The sequence below is a fragment of the Mustela lutreola genome, chromosome 4 (genome assembly GCF_030435805.1).
Source record: "Mustela lutreola isolate mMusLut2 chromosome 4, mMusLut2.pri, whole genome shotgun sequence".
In the NCBI taxonomy this organism is placed as follows: Eukaryota; Metazoa; Chordata; class Mammalia; order Carnivora; family Mustelidae; genus Mustela; species Mustela lutreola.
Window position 1 is genome coordinate 34,938,324 of NC_081293.1, and position 20,548 is coordinate 34,958,871.

At 36.3% G+C, this 20,548-nt stretch overlaps 1 protein-coding gene across 2 annotated transcripts in view; it reads right to left on the reverse strand.

Moving 5' to 3' along the window:
* The window catches only part of TNKS2 (tankyrase 2), a 69,223-nt gene that overhangs the window by 21,594 nt on the left and 27,081 nt on the right, over positions 1-20,548 (reverse strand). For both annotated transcript variants that reach the window (XR_009352530.1, XM_059169469.1), the window contains exons 8-18: positions 20,217-20,403; positions 19,124-19,245; positions 16,229-16,320; positions 16,048-16,126; positions 12,908-13,079; positions 10,527-10,606; positions 6,614-6,759; positions 5,550-5,715; positions 4,379-4,598; positions 1,678-1,787; positions 774-962 (exon numbers count right to left, since the gene is read on the reverse strand). Coding sequence is in view for 1 of the 2 variants with exons in the window: in XM_059169469.1 (XP_059025452.1) it covers positions 774-962; positions 1,678-1,787; positions 4,379-4,598; positions 5,550-5,715; positions 6,614-6,759; positions 10,527-10,606; positions 12,908-13,079; positions 16,048-16,126; positions 16,229-16,320; positions 19,124-19,245; positions 20,217-20,403 (1,563 nt within the window). In the remaining variant the exon portion in view is untranslated. The remainder of the gene's footprint in view (positions 1-773; positions 963-1,677; positions 1,788-4,378; positions 4,599-5,549; positions 5,716-6,613; positions 6,760-10,526; positions 10,607-12,907; positions 13,080-16,047; positions 16,127-16,228; positions 16,321-19,123; positions 19,246-20,216; positions 20,404-20,548) is intronic.

Here is a 20,548-nt window from a genome sequence, read left to right on the forward strand (position 1 = left end):
AACCAAAACCAAACTAAATGAACAAAAACTTCATAGAAAATTGGAGGAATAAGCTTGTTTTATGAATACTACTGGTAAGGTAAGCAAACAGGAACTTTGGGAAGAGGCCACGTGGGAGGGAAGGGAATCCCTACTAGAAGCTTTGTGGCTACATCCTGAGGGCAATGTCTCTGGCTGGGAAAGTTCATCAAGACCTCTATGTCCTATATGACTGTGCACAGTATGCACTGTTAACAGTCTTCACTGAGGGCCTGCACCTGTTTTGTTTCCCAACAACTAATTTAAGCAGCTATACCATGTACTTTTTTCCTAAAGATTTTATTTTTAAGTAATCTCTACCCCCCAAATGGGACCTTTTTTCCTATTTTCAAAAGCACTCAGGATATAATAACTGATTGATAATCCTATTATTTACATATTATATTTTAACACTAAAGAAGTCCTAAGTTTAAATTGGGCTAAAAAAACAGATTTAGCCACATTCACCAAGAAGACTTTTTTAAAAAAGATTTTATTTATTTATTTGACAGAGAGAAAGAGATCACAAGTAGGCAGAGAGGCAGGCAAAGAGAGAGGGGGGAAGCAGGCTCCCTGCTGAGCACAGAGCATGATGCAGGGCTTGATCCCAGGACCCTGGGATCATGACCTGAGCCGAAGGCAGAGGCTTAAACCACTGCGCCGCCCACACGCCCCAAGGAAGAAATTTTATACATACCAAGTGAACTTTAAAAAGTCAGAAAAGCACTGATATTTTTCAAAAGTCCATCACTTACTGAAACTAAATCTAAAGGCGTTTGTCCTTCCTGATTTTTAAGAGTAGGGTCAGCTCCATGGGCCAACAATAAAGCACAAAGCTGTGTTCGTCCCTTTTGTGCTGCTTCATGCAAAGGTGTGAAAGCCCATTTGTCCGTGGCATTGACACATGCGTTATACTTTATTAGTAAAGCTGCTACATCTACATGCTGTAAAAGAAAATACTCCTGTTACAGTCTAAAATATCATCACATTTTAGTTCCTAAAAAGAAACTAGCTATATACCTGTTTTCCATATTTTCAAACCTACTCTGGAAAGGAGAAGAAAAATCGTGTTTCTCCTCAACATCATAACTTATGGATACTTGATTAAAAATTACAGTAGGCATTTTAATAAACATGAGAAATTATTAAATATTTAAGAATTCTACATAGGACGGGAACTAAATAAATAAATACAACTTAAACAATTTCTCATTTATTCAAGTGTTATAACTGCTGAACATCAGTTTATAAACCAACAACCTTTCTCAGTTATTCCAACTATACTACTGAATATGGTCAATACTGATTGTAACATTCAGGGCTGTTACAAACTCAGGAACAATGCATCTGAATCTCTACAGAGACTCCTAGAAGTGCTAGTGGTTTCCTGGCACCAACAAAGAAACAAAACCATCAACATCTCACTGAAAACAGGAGGTGCTAAAGAAGGTAATATAGTGAATGACAGATGTGCTGCATGTCACACAACTTGCTTACAACAGATTCAGAATTGAGACTTGGACATTATTTAATCTCTTTAGTCCTCATATTTTCTCCTCTATAAAATGAGAAAGTCCAACTAAATGCCCTTTGAACTTCAATACTGATTTCCACTTAAAAAATTTCAGAGATTTTAAAAGGTAATGTGAAAGAACTTACCCCGTAAGATGCCGCATTATGTAAAGGAATAAGTCCTCCTTTGTCCTGGGCATTCACATCAGCTCCATGTTGCAACAAATACTCTGCAACCTCTAAATTATTATAACCAGCTAATTTAGAAAAGAAGTAAAATTACTTTCACTTGTTATTTATAGACAATGACATCTATATATCTGTATAAAAAGCACATATATTCTTAAAAAAAAGAAAGAGAGAGATTTTATAGAAATCTGATTATTCCCCAACAGAGTCTATTAAAAATTTAGCTTAAGGAAAAAACTGTCCACTGGTCTCAAGTTGGAGCTTTCAGTTGCCACTCACTCATTTCAGAAACTCTCAAAAGTTAAAACTGATGGATTTGTTTGTACCTTTCCTTCTAAAGTCTTCTACCAAAGTCCCTGGCTTTATTGTTGTTATATGCAACTTCCTAAACTCAGGTACGTGGTCTCAAGGACTACAAGTAAAAGGCATTCAAATATATAAAAACCAAGCTAGGAACACAAGTGGCCAGCAGAGTAGGAGGCCGCACACCAGCATTTTCCCAGAAGGACACAAAGACATGCTTTTTGTAGAGAGAGATCTTAGGGATATACATCTCTGCAAGTATGGCAGCAAAATCTAATGTTAAAGCCATGAAATAAAACTTGGTATATTATAAATGTGCCATAACCTCTTAGCTGTCATCTTGGGAATTGTCAGCTATCTCGGTACAGTCTTATGATAAAAGTGTATTTTATCTGATGCATAATCACAGATTGAGAGCAAATCTAGAACTTAACTTTGTCAACATAAAACAAGCTACCACGTGAAACTTTAAAACAGTTCAAAATATTTTTTCACATTTATTTTCTTGTAGTTTTTATTCTTATGTTTAAGGATTTAAAGCCAAAAAATTCAGTAAGATCAAGGAGGGAAAACAAAACCAAAGAACTACCATTAGCTAAGTATTACAATGAATCCCAAAGTCCTTCCAGGTCTCAAGGTATAATACTGCACAAGTGGGCAGAAATTTTTCTACATACAACCTATTTACCACTTACAAAGACAACATGGATTTATACACATGTATTTTTCAAGGTTTTTATTTGAGAGGAAGAGAGAGCAGGATAGAGAGGAAGCAGAGGGAAGGAGCAGAGGAGAGGGAGGGAGAAGGAGGCTCCACGTTGAGCATGGAGTCCAACATGGGGCTCGATCCCAGGACCCTGGGCTGAAGACAGACGCTTAACCAACTGAGCCACCCAGGCACCTGACAACATGGGTTTAAATAGTAATTATTAAACTTTCTAGAGAAGCTACCATAAAGATACAGAAAAGCTACTGTAAATAAATATACCCAGCATAATTCAAATATACACAGGTCACATCCTGTCTGCATAGATGAGAAACTCCTGATTGCCAGTGGAACTAAAAGCCTTTTTTTTACCATGTTAATGTGTGGTTACCACTTTGAAAATTCTCTAAAAGACATACAGAGTAATTCTTTTCCTTGGACAGTGGGTGAAAATTTAAAAATACAAATCACACATCACCAAAATTATCTTTTAAATATTAGGAACACACTTAGTTATTCACACTAAGACTAAAATAAACAGGAAAAAAAAGAGAAGGGTAGACTTCCATCTCCCATATTACACAAAGTGGCAGAAACACCTGCATTACTTTTTTTCTTTTTAAACTGTATGTATTTAGATAAACTTGTATGAGTCAAATTATGTCTACAATGTAACACTACTGAAGTATTAGCTGTAAGCTCAGTGATTTTAATGGCCCACTCCCTAGCATTTTCAATGCAGCTAAAGAAATTGAACTGAAATGCTGTGCATTTGCACTGGAAAAAAAAAAAAGGTGCACTGTGTCAATTTCACGAGTGAAACTTATAAAAATGTTATGTACTCAATTGTTTCCCAAATTCTTATATTGGCTGTCACTATTTTAGCATGTGACTTTGTAATAGGAGATAAAATCTTTAAAGAGGTAATAAAGTTAAAATGAGACTGTTAGTGAAGATCCTAATCGCATCTGACTGGTGCCCTTATAAAAGATTAGGACGAACAGTGAGAGACACGAAACACGTGCATACAACTTTGACAAAAGGCCAAGTCACGATACAGTTAGAAGGTAGCCATCTGCAGGCCGAGAAGAGAGGCATCAGGAGAAACCAATGCTGCCAATGCCTTTATCTCCAACAACTGGGAGAAAAGAATCTTCTGTTAAGTCACCCGGTCTGTGGTACCTTGTTACAGCAGACCTAATGAATTAATATTAACAATTCTGGCAATAGGTTTATGTGACCTTTGAAAGCCTTAAGATTTTTTTTCTGCTTTAATGAATGGCTGTCATCAGAAGAATGGAAAGCTTTAACTTTCCATGAGGAAGGCTCGCCGAAGCACGCTGATTTTTCAAGTTTCTATAGCCAAAACTCACTCAAGGAAAAAGGATTTAAAACTATGGTGACTGGAATAGAGATTCTAAAGCACTACAGTGACTGGCAGATTCTCCTTCCATTGTTCTTACTGTGGCAATGCACCAGTACTAAAGTGAACACGAAACATAGCTGGCCTCTACGAACACACTCAGGTGTAATGGTAGCATTAGGAAATATTTGAACTGCATCTTCTCAGTTTACTTTCAGGAAATATTTTACTCTGGTAAAATGAACCTCAGATGTTGAGCTTAAACCTGTGAAACTTCGATCACTTACCTGCTAAATGTAAAGGGGTTGAATGTCGGCCTTGGGTATCACGGCAATTTACATTATCAGGAGAAGACAACTTCTTTACTCTGGCCAAACAACCCTTCTTGGCAGCATCTAACAAAGCTGCATCTCCCCTAAGTAGATCTTGGATATCCGTATCTCCATCTTTAACAAGATCCAAAGGGGTATTTCCATCCCTGTTTTTCTTTGTAGGGTCTGCACCATGCTGCGTATGCGAAAAACAAAGAGGAACTGGCTTAAGATTGCCCTTAGTCTATGAGAAAATAGTTAATGGAACTATAGCAAACAACCCTATTTTACACTGGGAGACGCTACCTTAAAGGTTAACATGTTTGTTGTATTTAATATAGTACACAGAAAATTATAATAAAAAGAATACAGAGGCAGTTAAACATTACTGGGCTTTTATAATGCAACTTATTTATTATCATTATTATTCTTCTATCTTAAAGTAGGCTCCATTCCCAGTGTGGGCCTTGAACTCATGATCCTGAGATCAAGCATTGCATGTTCTACCCACTGAGCCAGCCAGGAGCCCCTATAATGCAATTCAGTAAAAATTTAAACTACATTCAAAATAAGGCAGAATTTCATGAACAACTTATTTTCATAATCCCTGAGATAAAGTATAAATTTAGCTATTTCTTTTTAAAAAAAAATTTAATGTATTTCTTATTAAGAAAGCACTATGCCCAATGTTGGCTTGCACTCATGACCCCAAGATCAAGAGTTGCATGAGCTACTGACTAAGTGAGCCAAGTACCCTAACTTTTGTTTTTACTGTAAAATATCTACATGGATACCTGAATTAAACCAGTACTATCAATTTTATCGGTGCCAAATTAAATCTGGCTTATAAATTACATAATCTATCAAATATTTTGAGGTTAAAGAAGCATATAGGAAAAATTAGCATAATAATCAGGTAACTGTTACTTGATGATAGCTGGCTTTATACAATAATAAATCTATGTGTGGTAAACATCCCCATAGAGTAAAATAAAAAGTGTTCATGGCATTTATTCTGAAATCTAAATTGAGAATTATATAGCTTTGCTTCATACCCTTTTACCAGTTTAAGTTTATATTGAAAGTTATTAGAAATATAATAAACATCTAGTAATAAATCAGGTCCACAGTAAGTACATAAATATACCTGGAGCAGGAGTTTGCAAATTTCGTATTTTCCTTTTGCTGCAGCTTCATGTAAAGGTGTAAATTTCCATAAATCAGCTACATTAACTACTGCTCCATGCTTAACAAGAAGTTCTGCAACTTCATAATGTCCGTAAGAACATGCATTGTGCAAAGGTACAAGTCCTCTGAAATGAAAAATTACATAAGCAATGCACCACAAAGATATGTTTAATTTAGATAACTGCATATAGCTGACAAATTTCTTCAGCTGCGTAAGAAATCACACTGCTTGTATTTTATAGAACCTAAATTTACTGAAACAGAAATGGAATTATTTTTGGAGGGTGTGGGGAGGAAATTTTAAAAATATAAACATTTTTCTCTTTTTCTTTTTGGTGGGAGCAATAGTAAAATGATAGTACAAAGCTCCGGAAGAGGGAGGGGACCTGAGAGGGCTGCCTGAAAGATATTTTAAATTGTAGAGAACATAACAAACACCTATAGACTCGATCTAGAATTGAGGTATATTTTAAAGATTTTATTTATTTATTTATTTAGAGAGCAAGCACATACGGGAGCCGGAGGGGTGGTGGGGTAGGGGGGTTAGAGAGGGAGGTTGTAGGGAGAGAGAAAAATCTCAAGCAGACTCTGAGTGGAGCTTAATTCCCCGACCCCCAGATCATGACCTGAGCTGAAACCAAGAGTCAGCTGCTTAACCAACTAAGCCACCCAGGGACTCCAAGAATTGTCTATCTTTAAAGAAAAATAATTTTAAGATAAACTGGAAGAATTCAAATCTCCTCAGTGCAAACTGAAAAAATTTATTATATTGAAAACCAATCACACTAATCTCCTTAGTTATTATAAGATTATAAGGCATGATGCACTAAGTCTATATAAAGGCTAATCATCATAAAGTGTTAACTGAAACCAAGAAGTGACATTTAAGCCAGTGTTAGGTAACAGACCTGCCCGAAAACAAAAGAGCCACAACTACCATAAAATTATTAAAAAAATGTTTCCCAGATTTTCCTAAGAAGGTCAGATGAAGGAAAAGGGGCCATGGCAATCACTGGTACTTGCCCTTTGTCTTTGGCATGCACGTCGGCTCCGTGCTGCAGCAGGTACTCCACCACAGACACCCTGTTGTAGCCAGCTGCGAAATGTAGCGGCGTAGACTGACGCCCTTCAATGTCTCTGCAGTTGACACTCTGGACAGTACACAGTTTCTGCAGGATGGAACACAGTATACATGTGACACTATATATTCTGATAGGTTTTCATTCATTTAGTAGAAATTTCAAACGTCTGACTGAATTTCTTGTCTCATTAAAACAGTATTCTTAGAAATTACTTATTCTTAGTTCACCCTGTCGTTTATTGGGAATCCCTGTGGTCCTCTTATCTATGTATCACCTTTTGCTAAAGCTAGTGGGTAAATTTTACCATTACTACTACTACTATTTACGTAAAGGTAATCTAAAGCACCAATTATTGGCAATCCTAACTTCCATTTTGTGACAAATACAAGTAGACGTAAGCTGGTCCTGGGGTTTGTTAAGAATGCAGAATCTCAGAACCCCACCTACTGAGTCAGAATCTGCATTTTAACAAGGTTCCTAGATGATCTGTAAGCACCTTAAAGTTTAAAAAGTTCTGCTCTACATCAGCAGTTCTCAAATGTTCCTGTGCACTGGGTCCTGCCTCCAGATTTTCCAATTTAGTGTGTCTGGGGCGGGGCCTGAGAACTTGCATTTCTTTTCATTTTTTTTTTTGAAAATCTGCATTTCTAACAAGTTCCTAGGTAATGCTCATAATCAAGAACTAGACTTATGATCCTTGGGAAAACTAAAAAAATAGTAAAATACTTCTTTGTGTTCTGTGGTCTAGATGAGGAAGACTGGCTGAGAAAAGCTTTAAGAGTAACACTTTTATTCATGCTTGTATGAAAAATACAAATGTTTGGGGAAAGAAAGAAACATAAATAATAAATCATGGTGCTCAAAAAAAGTTTAAGGACTATCCATATTAGAAAGACTTTTTACGGGGCGCCTGGGTGGCTCAGTGGGTTAATCCTCTGCCTTCGGCTCAGGTCATGATCTCAGGGTCCTGGGATCGAGCCCGCATCAAGATCTCTGCTCAGCAGGGGGCCTGCTTCCTCCTCTCTGCCTCCTCTCTGCCTGTGTCTCTGCCTACTTTTGATCTCTGTCTGTCAAATAAATAAATAAAATCTTAGAAAAAAAAAAAAAAGACTTTTTACTATTCTATCATACCCTATCCCTTAGGGATACCCTAAGCATAATAAATCAATGGAGGAAGAGATCTGTGGGTTTTAATTACTGGACTGATAAAGCTTTCTTATGCTTCCCAAACAAGAGGCTGTTAGGTATATGGACTCAAGGTCCCATTTCAGACAGTATTTTATGGCTTTGAAGAAGGGCTCTAGGTAGGAATGAGGTTTTTTTTTTTTTTTTAAAGATTTTATTTATTTGAGAGAAAGAATGAGAGAGAGCACGTGTGCACATGAAAGGGGAGAGGGTCAGAAGGAGCAGCAGACTCCATGCTGAGCAGGGAGGCCAATCTGGGACTCACTTGATCTGATCACCAGACTCAGGGATCATGACCTGAGCTGAAGGCAGTCACTTAACCTACTCAGCCACCCAGGTGCCCAAGGAATGAATATTTTTCATACATGTGCCAAGAGCTACTAGGTTGGGTAGTTTTCACTACTCACTTTACTCCCCACTTCTCAGTTTAGTTCTGTGTACTCAGAGACAAGTTTTCTAATACTTAGTAAGAAGTATCTAGCCTGATGGATCTCCACTAAACATCACATAATTAAGTGTTCACTGGGTAATACGCAGATGTTACTGTCCCAGTAATTCACACCAAGCCTCCTGTCTATAGATAGGTAACAGCTACAAAGGTTGTGAAGATAAACTACTATCAAGTGAAATTTTTTTTTTTAAAGATTTTATTTTTGGGCAATCACACCCAAGGTGGGGCTTGAAACCACAACCCTGAAATCAAGAGTCATCTGCCCCACCAACTGGGCCAGCCAGGTGCCCCGCCACCAAGTGATTTTAAAAGTAGGGGTAAGTGAAGATGGCCAGATACTTACACAGAGAATGAAGAGAGAAAGGATGGGCTTCTTCAATCCATTACTGGGCATTATTTTGTTCTGTAAGTCCCAATTCCTGCCCTCAGCTCTTCTCTTTATCTATTTCTTCCTCTAGACTCCTTTTATCTTTTTTTTTTAAAAGATTCTATTTATTTATTTGACAGACAAAGATCACAGTAGGCAGAGAGGCAGGCAGAGAGAGAGGAAGAGAAGCAGGCTCCCTGCTGAGTAGAGAACCTGATGTGGGCTCGACATGACCTGAGCCAAAGGCAAAGGCTTTAACCCACTGAGCCTCACAGGCGCCCCTGGACTCCTTTTATCTTTATGAAAACAAAGTCTTGCCAATATTATATATACTGAATATAGCTTTATGCTCTTTAACATATGTAAGCACATGAACATTTGAAAATTTTACCCCCTCAACAAAAAATCAGCTAGTTGACCTTTAACTAATTGCCTTTAATTTTTAAATCAATTTTCCAGGAAAAAAAAAATCAACTCATTTCTTTTAACTTAAGTGACTTGTTTTCCCACAAGTCAGTAATACTTGGTAATAGAAACCAAATTCTCTTTCTAGTATCTTATTAACCTTCCACTTAAGGGAATGAAAATATAAATATAAAACATGTCAAACAATAAGATTCCATTATAATGTTTTTTTTTTTGAAAAATGAAATTATTAAAAAATAAAATCTTAAATTACTTGGAGATGACTGTACTATCTACAGAGATAAAACAGAAAAGATCACACTGACTTTTAAATCAACTTCCTGAAATCTCTTTATTTAAAAGGATAGTGATGTGTTTCCTCAAAGCTCAAGTTCAGATGAGACCAACATATTTCTTTCTCTGAGAATCTAAAATTGACTTTATGTCATTTGTCTGTTCAGGACTGAGGACACCAAACAAAAATAACAGTGAAACTTCTTCATGTAGCTACTTCCGTCACAAATTTATAAATTCAGATTTTTATAAAACTTATTGCATGTCATTGTTCCCTTAAATAGGATGAGCACTGTTTTTGAAAAAGTCTAGGAGTAAGGGGGGCAGGGTTGGGGGGAATATAACAAAGATTTTTTCTCCCTGATAGCTTTGGGAATTAAAAGTAACATTAGAATAAAGTAGAAAAAACCCCCAAACCCCAAAACCCCAGTGCATTACTCAAGAATTATTTCATTCATAAAACATGTTAATTTTTTAATCTATATTAGTTTAATGGAAAAGTAGTCTTGCTCTTTCAAAATGTAAAGCTTCTGAGTTATTTACTGGGATATACAACTTCTGTAGGTAACAGAAATATCTGGTACAGGCATTAAGACACTACATATGACTCTATGGTAAAAAGTAAAGGAAAATCTGAGGAAGGGTTATTCTATGGAGGACAACCATGGGAGATGGGCCATGTAAGAGCTGAAGTTGGCTAGATGAACTGAAGATTATTAGGAGACAGTGGCTCTGAAAAATGGCAACACAGTGGTAGAGAGGGCAAAGAAATGAAACCAGAAGAAATACACTGACACAGTGACACACTGTTTAGTAGTTCTTGGTCCCTTCCTGTTGTACGTAACATATGTAAATAAATGACAATAATTTGGTATCTTATTCTTTTAAAGGGACAAATCGGTTTTTTAAATGAAATTTATTTCCATAAACATGCCCTTTATTTAAATCTGTGATTGTCAGGTATTTACTGAGATGCATGTGAAAACTTTCTTTGCTAACAAAGATTCTCACTTGTGGAGAACTAGAGTATCATTATTAACCTTTTAAAACAAGGCACATATAAGTAACTAGGCTCTTCATTACAACAATACAGATTATTAAACACTGCAAATAAAAATCTAAAATTAACAAAAACGCAAGATCATATCTTACTTTTACAGTTTCTACATCGCCAGCCTTTGCAGCTTCCAGCAATTGTCTGTCTGCTTCTGAATTACCTAATGGGATGCCTTCTAAAAAGAGAGAAGGAAAGAGTGATTAAAACTCCCACAGAGAAGGCAGGACTAAGCTTTAAGAGAGGCATTTATCTTAAAGTTCTCTTTTAGTTTGGTAGGTTATATACTAAATCTCCATGGTAGTAGAGGAAAACCAGAAAGACTTAAAAATTTTTGTGAGACAAAAAGAAGTTTTTCTGGGAGGAAAGATTTCATGTATATACATATAAGTAAGCAAAATGTATGGAAATGTGAATAATAAATGATTAAAACAATATAATGAAATAAAACAGATGAAAGAAAAAAAAAAAGGATCCATTACTTATCAAATTGGCATGTTCTACAACCAACGCCACCGGATGGTGGAAAAGTTTTAAATTAGGAGACCAATAGCCAGAGACCTAACCATGGTTCTGCCCTTAACTAGCTATGTGAACTGGGTCAAGGGGCCTCAGATTTTTTCAGTTCTAAAAAGAGAAAAGATGGACTAGAAGATAACTCAAGTCATTTTCAGGTCTGAAATTCTGTTTCATAGCTCATTTAAAATTTCACAGGAAAGGAAGCAAACATGTACCTTTGTATCTTAGAACAAAACAAACTCCAATGGATTAAAGACTTAAGGGTAAAAAAATTAAAATTTAAAAATACTAAAAGAAAATGTAAGTGAATATTTTTATATACTTGGAATAAAAAAGCATCTCAGAGTAACTACACTGAAGGCAGAACCAATATTGATTTGGAACAATATGTCAAGCAATAATATAACATTAAACAAAGTTATAAGGCAAATAAAAAATGGGACAAATACTGCAATATGTATCTTAAAAATGCAAATTAAAATAATGAGATCCTGGGTTTTTCTTTTGCATCCATTAGTGGTCAAAGAGGAAATGGGGGAGCTACACGGACAGTATTTCTATACTTCATGTTTAAAAAAAAAAAAAAAGGATCTATTACTTCTCAAGTTCATACACACGCATTCACCAACGCAAAGATTAAGAAATCAGAATACCCAGTTCTGACAAACAGGTCTTGTCATATGCTGTTAGCAGGAGTATAAAATGGTACTTAACCACCTTTCTAAAAGATGATTTAACAATTACATGTTAATCCGTTGACGTGGAAATTCTACTTCAACAATTTACTCTAAGAAACTAGGTGGAGGGGATGCTTGGGTAGCTCAGTCAGTTAAGAGCCTGCCTTCAGCTCAGGTCACAATCCCACAATCCTGGGATCAAGTTCTGTTTTGGGCTCTCTGCTCAGCGGAGAGCCTGCTTCTCCCTCTCCCTCTGCTGCTCCCCCTGCTTGTGCTCTAACACTAGCAGGAAAGGTTAAGAAATCACACTTAGCACAAACTAGTAAATGTCCATCACAAGGCAACTGAATAGGATTAACACTGACACCCCAAAACTGACACTGAAACAAATGTGCAGTACATGAGGAACTAAAGGGAATCCTGAAAGTCTTGTAGTTTAGTTCAGTTTTGGCAGTTCCCAGGTTGTTTTGTCAACCTGCCTTCACCTATTCAGTGTTTTTCTCAAAAGGTAGTTTCTAGATCATAGGCATAATGACCATCAAAGATGACTGTTAAAGATACAGGAGGCTTAATCTGTTATATTTCTTCTCATTTGAGTTTTCAGGTACCAAAGTCACTTTTAAATTAGACCAGATTTCTAGGGTGAAATGTATAACCTATGCAAAATGTATAGATACTTGATCTAAAATATTTAAAAATATAATAAATATGCTCATATTCAATAGTTAAATGTTTTAGTAAGTCACATAATGGATTACCTTGTACAAAAACTCTACATGCCTCATAATATAAAGGACCTAAAGAAACCGTGAAGAGGCAGGGCCAGTCTTTATCGAGTATTACTTATCATTATGGATGCTCAACTGAGCTACCTTTTTGTGTTTTCCTGTCTTAAAAAAAAAAGCAACTATTACATCTTAAACACTTTCTAGATACAAACTTAAGAGTCAACTATCAAGAGAAATTGAGCAGATAATGCTTCTGGAACAAAATCACAGTAAGACTTAATGACATCTGGAACACTGAGTATAATGAATTAAGAAGTAATAGCCAAATACTCCACATTTTCTTTTTATTACCAACTTCTACATAGTATGTGACAAAATTTATTTTTATTTTTGAAGTTTTATGTATTTAAGCATCTCTACACCCGAAGTGGGGCTCAAACTCACAACCATGAAATCAAGAGTTGCATGCTATTCTGACTGAGCCAGCCAGGCACCCCGTGTGAAAAAACCGAAAGGATAATTTTGAAAAGCTGACTTCATGAAAGCATGGACTACCTTGAAGAAGCTGCTGCACATTTTCATTTCCCATCTGTAAGGCAGTAAAGCCCTGAAGGGATATGATGCTGGGATCGCACCCATAGCTCAGGAGTAGGCGGCAGGTTTGCAGATGACCACAGTGTGCAGCTCTGTGCAGAGAAGTCTGACCGAGGTTATCCAGAGCATTCACCTTAACAATGCAGAAAAAGCTAAAATTAGCCTGAAGCCTCAAAATGTAAAACCATCTAATCATGTATTTAACGCTTGCTACTAATTTAAAAATCCCAATTATTTTCTCATGAAGTCTATTTTCCAGTGCCAAAACAAGTGTTTTTGCTTCAATCTAGAACATAAATTCACAAGCTCATGAAATCTGGTATCAGAAGAGATCCTTTCTTGAATTAAAAGCAGGAAATCTGAGTAATAGTTGTGTTTGACATTATAGTATTAGTATAATTTACTGCATTTAGAGGTAGACATTGCATAAGAAAGCTTAATCCATATGTTTTTATGGATCTCTAAAGTCCAGAAATGTGGAGACTAACCCCAAGACAGGCAACAGTAACAAAGCCGGAGACTAAATTAGCATTAAAACATTTATTCCTACTGGCTTAATCTTTGATTTTTATCATGTAAAATATAATCCCTATAGATAAATACATCATGGTCTATACACACAACAAAATACTTTTGAGCAATAAAAAGGAACAAATGATTGGTATATGGACGAATCTCCAAAATATACAGAGGAGAAAGCCTTATAGACATGAAGGCCTAGAACAGGCAAATTAATCTACACAGGAAATAAATTAAATGGCTGTTGCATCTAGGGGTGGCGATTGCCTTGGATGGGCTCCTTCTGTAACTTCTATACCTTGATGAGTTTTGGTAACACACGTGTATACATTAGTCAAACTTCAGGAGATGTACATTTAAGATTTGAGCATTTCACTGCATGTAAGTTCTGCACTCCCAAAAAACCTGTAAATAAATTCTGACCTCTAGATGATGCCTATATGGAAATATTTAGGGAGAAGTGTATAGCAATTTGCAAATACTTTGAAATGTGTAACATGTATGTATACATTTATGGGTTGATAAAGGAGAAACTGATGGATATGTAATAAAATACAGTAAAAAGAAGGGTCCCTGGGTAGCTCAGTTGGCTAAGTGAGCCTTCAGCTCAGGTCATGATCCGGGAGTCCTGGGATCAAGCCCCACATCAGGCTCTCCACTCCATGGAAAGTCCGTTTCTCCCTCTGACCTCCCCCCTCATGCTCTCTCACCATCTGTCTGTCTGAATGTCTCTCTCTCAAATAAATAAATAAAATCTTAAAAAAAAAAAAAAAGTAAAATGTTAACTCCCCCATCTCATCTTCACCTGCACCCTTCCCCACCAGTGTAATCTGAGACATAGTCCAATTCATATTCATGGAACTGAAGAATATGTGAACAGCAATGTAGTAAGACTTTCTCAGAGAAACCAAAACTGGATTATAAATTGCTTATCTCCATGCTTACGGAACTTGAAAACTGATCTAAAACGATGAGGACAATTAATCTACTTATTCACATGCCAAAACTCCCTGAAATGTGAAATACATCCACTTGAAAACTTTATTTGGGTACCACTTTGTGTTAAGATCAGGGTGACAAACTTCTTCTGGTTTGCCTGGGACTTTCCTGGTTTCAGTACTAATAGTTCTGTGTTTCTGCAAGTCCCTCTGTTCCTGGACAAACCTGGATGGTTGGCCTCACTAGTCAGGACTGTCTGAGGAAGTTTCACGACTCACATTTAGTATGTATTCAGATATTCTAGTAATGTACCACATGTATGAAAAAAGCAATCAATGAAAAGTTATAGAACAGACAGACAAGATAGGCCAAGCAGTTGAGCAGAATCAACTTTATTTTATTCAATAATTTACAATAGGAAAGATTGAGATTACACATTATCAAGAAATCCCCCCCGTATCAAAAAGAAATGAGGACACTGAGAGGAAACACAAAGAAAAAGCTGTAGAAAGAATTCTAAGTGCTTCCTTGAGTGGGATACCAAGGAAGGACAAATCAGAAAACTATTCTGCAAAGCCCATTTAGGGAAGAGACTTGGGTGTCACCCAAGGGCTAAGGGTCTTACTCCTTTCTTTTCCCTTCATTCACAGCAGTTCCATTCCTTGTTACGTAATGAATTTCTACTAAAGATTTTGTTTGGAAAAGGCAAGAATCCTTGGCTAAAAACTGTAAGACCTGTTGCATTTGGTGACTGTCATCTCTTCCAATGTGGGATGCCATGTGTATTTTTTACTGAGTGGTAGTTTTCAAAGTTCCTGGGTAAGAAATGATGATTTCTAGCCTGATGAAAACACAATTCGGGGCTGCTCGGTGGCTCAGTGGGTTAAAGCCTCTGCCTTCGGGTCAGGTCATGATCCCAAGGTCCTGGGATCAAGCCCTGCATCAGGCGCTCTGTTCGGCAGGGAGCCTGCTTCCCTTCCTCTCTGCCTATCTCTCTGCCTACTTGTGATCTCTGTCTGTCAAATAAATAAAAATCTTAAAAAACGAAACAAAACATAATTATTCCAAGAATAAAATGATTTGTATACAAATGCCAACTAAAGAATACTGACTTCACAGTATGGGGAATTGTTTTCAGTCAAATTATTTAAATAATTTATTTCCTTCTGTTCCAAGTCCTTCGGTTTAGTCATAGAAATAACAGAGTAAGACAGACTGTGGCCAAAGGTAAACAACAAGAGTTACCATGGTAGCCAAGGAACAGAAGATATGAGCGAGAAAAGACTGGAGATGACTGGTCATAAAAAGAGGGTCTCTAGCTGAGGATATTCTGAAGAGTATTCTGTTAGAAAAAGAACTTAAGGATAACCCGACTGGTGGGGTGTGGGTAAAAGGAACGGAGAAGGAAGGATATATAGGAAGCATGTATTTTTGTTTTTTTTTTTTTTTGGAGTAAATCCTTCCTTAGGCTTTCTAGCAAAAAATCAGATAAAGAAAAGTATCTACTAGACTATTTTAAAGTATAAGTTAAGAGGAAAAAAGTAATACTTATGAGAGTAAGCAGTTTAGGAAGCCAGGAGTTTCATTTGCTGAACAGAAAATAACTCATCGGATTACCAAAGATTACCAAAAAGGAAGTATACCTTTGCTTCATGTTTCACCACTACTTCAACAACGTCATTATGAGCTTTCTCAGATGCCACGTGGAGAGGAGTCAAGAATCTTAAAAAGAAAAAGTAATAAATCAGCCAACAATGTATTTTCCAAAAAAAAAAAAAAAAAAAAAAAAAAGTGTCAATTTTTAATTACTAAAACTAGACTTACTCTTTAGTCTTTTCATTGATGTTTGCTCCTTTTCTTAGCAACAGTTCACATATTTGCTTTCTTTTGGGGTATGGAGATGCGGCAGCACAATGCTAGATAATTTAAATTGCAGCATTAATCAAAGACTATACATAACTAATTTTTTCTTAAGAACAATTGTGTTTCTAATCAAGAACTAAGAAGTTATTTAACCTCTTTGTTTTTTTGACCTGACTTTGCTACTCAAAGACTTTCTACTGGATAGAATGTACAACAATTACCAAATTCTGGCCCAGCCTGCAAATCCTATTTATCAGATATGTTAACTAAATATTCTGATCAAGTTTTATAGTTACCCTGTATCTTTGAAAAAGCCACTACTGATGTAATGAAAATTTAAATTAACATCATGAACACTCCTTTAAATGCTATTCCCACATAGCATGGTTTCTATGTTCTTTTTAAAACTTTAATTAATAAAACACTCCTAAGGTTGGAGTTTTTTTTTTTTTTTTTTTAAAGATTTTATTTATCCATTTGACAGAGAGAGATCACAAGCAGACAGAGAGGCAGGCAGACAGGGAGACACAGGGAAGCAAGCTCCCTGCTGAGCAGAGAGCCCAATGCGGGACTCAATCCCAGGACCCTGAGATCATGACCTGAGCCGAAAGCAGCAGCTTAACCCACTGAGCCACCCAGGTGCCCAAGGTTGGAGTTTCTTTACATCAAGTAGTAAGACATTCATCAGCTCTGGATGCTGCCTGGTAACAGCACAGGTCAAACAGCTGACAAGATTAGTATTTACTTCTTTCTCAACGAGTTGCTCAAACAGAATAAGGAGCTTGGATTACTTGTTTGTCAAAATCAATGGGAGAAGATGATACACTCTAAGTTGGAGTTTGCTGCATCTATATCTATGATATATCAAAGAGGAAAGGAGACAGAAGGTAGGGATTTGCTAGTTATAACCCTAGAATGTATCTCATGATCATGTCCCAAATCTTTGCTCCCCAATATTGAGGATGATAATTACAACAGGTGTTCAATAAATGTCTGGATGCATGAATGCATGAATGACTAGATCAATGTAAAAATATGAAGTTAAATCGAAAGCTTGAGAATTCATGGGATAAAAGTTCTGGATAACTGCCAAACTAAGTTGTTCTATACATCTAAATACACAGTACATATGAAACCTGTTCTTATTTTAACCTGTTGTTAACTATAAAGCTTATCTGATCTTCATGACTTTGCCTCAGATTCGTTCTTCACTGTGGCTGCTGTCACCAAAATAATTCCTTTGCCCTCAATAAAACCATTTCTAACAGGTAAACATAGCTACTTTGGTATGTTGTGAGTAATCATCCCAGGACATCTATCAGGATAGCACACAGAATGGAAATGTTTTATTTCCAAGATTCCTTGATCATGTCCATTTCAAAACTGCAATTTTACTCCTCTGTGCCCCATTGTGGGGCAGGGCCCATCATCTCTGGAAACCTGAAGACACTGCCCCTGCACCACAACTATCCACCAACACTTAACTCCTAGTATATTTTAAGATTAATAACAAAAATAAGTTGTTTAATAGCAGAATATTTAAGGGGAGATAATATGCAGTATTAGTTTTTCAGACCAGAAAATTTTCTTCTCAGTCTTTCTTAATTTCTCTGCACCATCTTGATAATGTTATGATTTTAAATTTGCACTAGCATTTCTTATTAGTCTGAAGCTTTTCTTTTCTTTTTTTACTTGGATTTTTTTTTACAACTTCAATTAGCAAAAAGGCTTAGTATGTTTTATAGATAGTTTTGACATAACCTTCACACAGTTCACATCCTGGCATAAGAAAGAAAATTAACCAATAACCAAGAAAATGAATTACCTACAAAATACTAGGTAACTAAGACTGTGAGTTAAATTTGCCCTGAAACACACTGGTTTATTTAGGGTCCTCTTCCCTCATCCAAAGCACATTTTGCAATTCATACAGCAGAACTGATTTTGTTCCTTTTAAACTGCTATTTGGGGCACCTGCGTGGCTCAACTGGTTAAGTGTTGCCTTTGGTTCAAGGTCATGATCCCGGGATCCTGAGACTGAGCCCTGCATTGGGTTCCCTGCTCAGTGGGAAGCCTACCTCTCCCCCCACTCCCTATCCCTCATGCTCACGTGCTTTCTCTGTCTCATAAATAAATAAAAATCTTTCTAAAAATTGGTGTTTCTAATGTAGTCTCTGATTACACCATTGCCTTCCTACCTTCCATCACTTTATCCCTATTAGCGCCCATTCTTTTCTCACTGCTTTTCCATAGACTATCCAATTTTCATCTACTTTGTTACAGCTTTGTTACAGTAACATAACAGAAGTGTTATTACCTCTAATGGGGAAGTAGCCTCAAATCACACAGAAACTTTATTTACACAGTACAGAGGGTATATATACAGACTTCAGACTAATTTTGAAAAAAATTACAATACTGGAAGGAAAACCAAGCTGTTTTTAGATGGATGACAGGATTATTTTTCATTACTTTCAGTGGGTTTGAAATTCTCAATCACAAGCATTTATAATTTTTATAAGGAAATAATATGTACTATTACAATAATAAAAAAGCTACACATAACATACACCAGTATATGAATAAAGTTTTTTTTTTTTTTCTGGAAGGACACTCAAATGAGTAACAGGATTGTCTTTTGGGGGGGGTGAGGTTGTCTATTTTTCTGTACTGTTTGGCCCTTTTAAAAAAAATGTATGTTCAGGCATTAATTTTTTAAAAAATAGATTTTTAAAAACAATTCTATTACTAGTAGGACATTATGTTACTGTGTATCATCAATAGAAGTAGGACGTTATGATTAGCTCAACATGTTTTTGGTTACTGCATCTTTAAAACTTTAATCTGAAACATTACCAATGCAGTTTCATGTGTTTGAGGATGCTTAAAATTCACCATTTCCAGAGAGAGATGTTTTTTGATTCGTGTTACGTCAGCTTCCCGTGCAGCCTGCAGCAGTGAGTGGCCTTTAAACTCATCTAGATGAAAAAAAAAAAGCATATAGATCTGCATGAGAATTATCAAATTGATGGGACTTACCTAATAAAAGATACTTAGTGTTTTTGAAATTATTTTCAAAATTATCTACTAAAATATTTAGATAGAAGCTCTAAAGATATTCTCCAAATATAACCCCCCAGAAGAGAGACAGTGCTATACCAGTTTCCCCCTCAGTTATGACATAATTCATCCCTAAATGTATACATAGATTTAGCCCATGGCCAACTCAGGGTCTATTTTGGTCTGTAGGAATCTGGAGTACTGCAATCTATTACCAGACCAGAGAGCTCTGAGATGGTTCGTGCTCTAACATCATGGTGGTAGATGAACCAAAAACTGAGTATTTCCAAGAGCCACCTACTACTGATGAACAAATGAAAGAGTATTTTCTCAAGCTTTCTCTTTAATTCATCAGATTTGTGGAACCACCCATTTTCCTTTACTGTTCCCGAGTTAACACAAATTTAATACAAGTTTCCTATTTATGTACAGCAATATTACATCTGAACTAGGTGGCTGTTTCTCACTACATTTACTTCAGTTATAGACAGAAAACCATAGAACTGCCAAATATCAAAGAATATTAGATGGTTAGGATCTGGGGTCCATGTTTAAAAGACAGCAATCCTACAAATGACAAGGCAGATTACAAGAAACTCACACCAAATACAGGAACAAAACCCTGAAATTCACTCTTTTCAAAAGCATACAATCTCACTGAACTTCACTTGAAAAATCAAGTACAAATATATTTTCTTTTCATAGCATCTTAAAAGTAGAATGAGTAGAAACCTCCAGATGACTAAATATGCTAGTAAGAACAACAATAGATACCCATGTGTAAAGAAAATTTTCCATTACTTAAAAATTTCTAAAAACAAATGAGAACAAATTTTTAGTTTGTTGCTATCTTAATATCCTAGTTGAACATTCATCATTTTATACTCACATGATAATCTTTCTTTTAACTGCGGTGTGGGAGCCAAGTCTATAGCACTTTTATTATGACAATTCAGCAGTGTTGGATCTGCACCGTAACTTAGGAGAAGAGAACATACTTCAACCCTGTTTTTTGAAGCTGCCTCATGAAGAGGAGTGAATTGCCACAAGTCCATTGCATTTACACAGGCACCATGCTGAGGGGTTGTGGGGGGGGGGGGAGGGTAAAGCATATAGTTAGTGTTCAACTTTTTAAGAGAATTCAGTATTAGTACTGTGTAATTTCACATCATGCAAGCTTAACCAGGCTATATCCTCAAAGTCCACTTTTTAAACCTATTA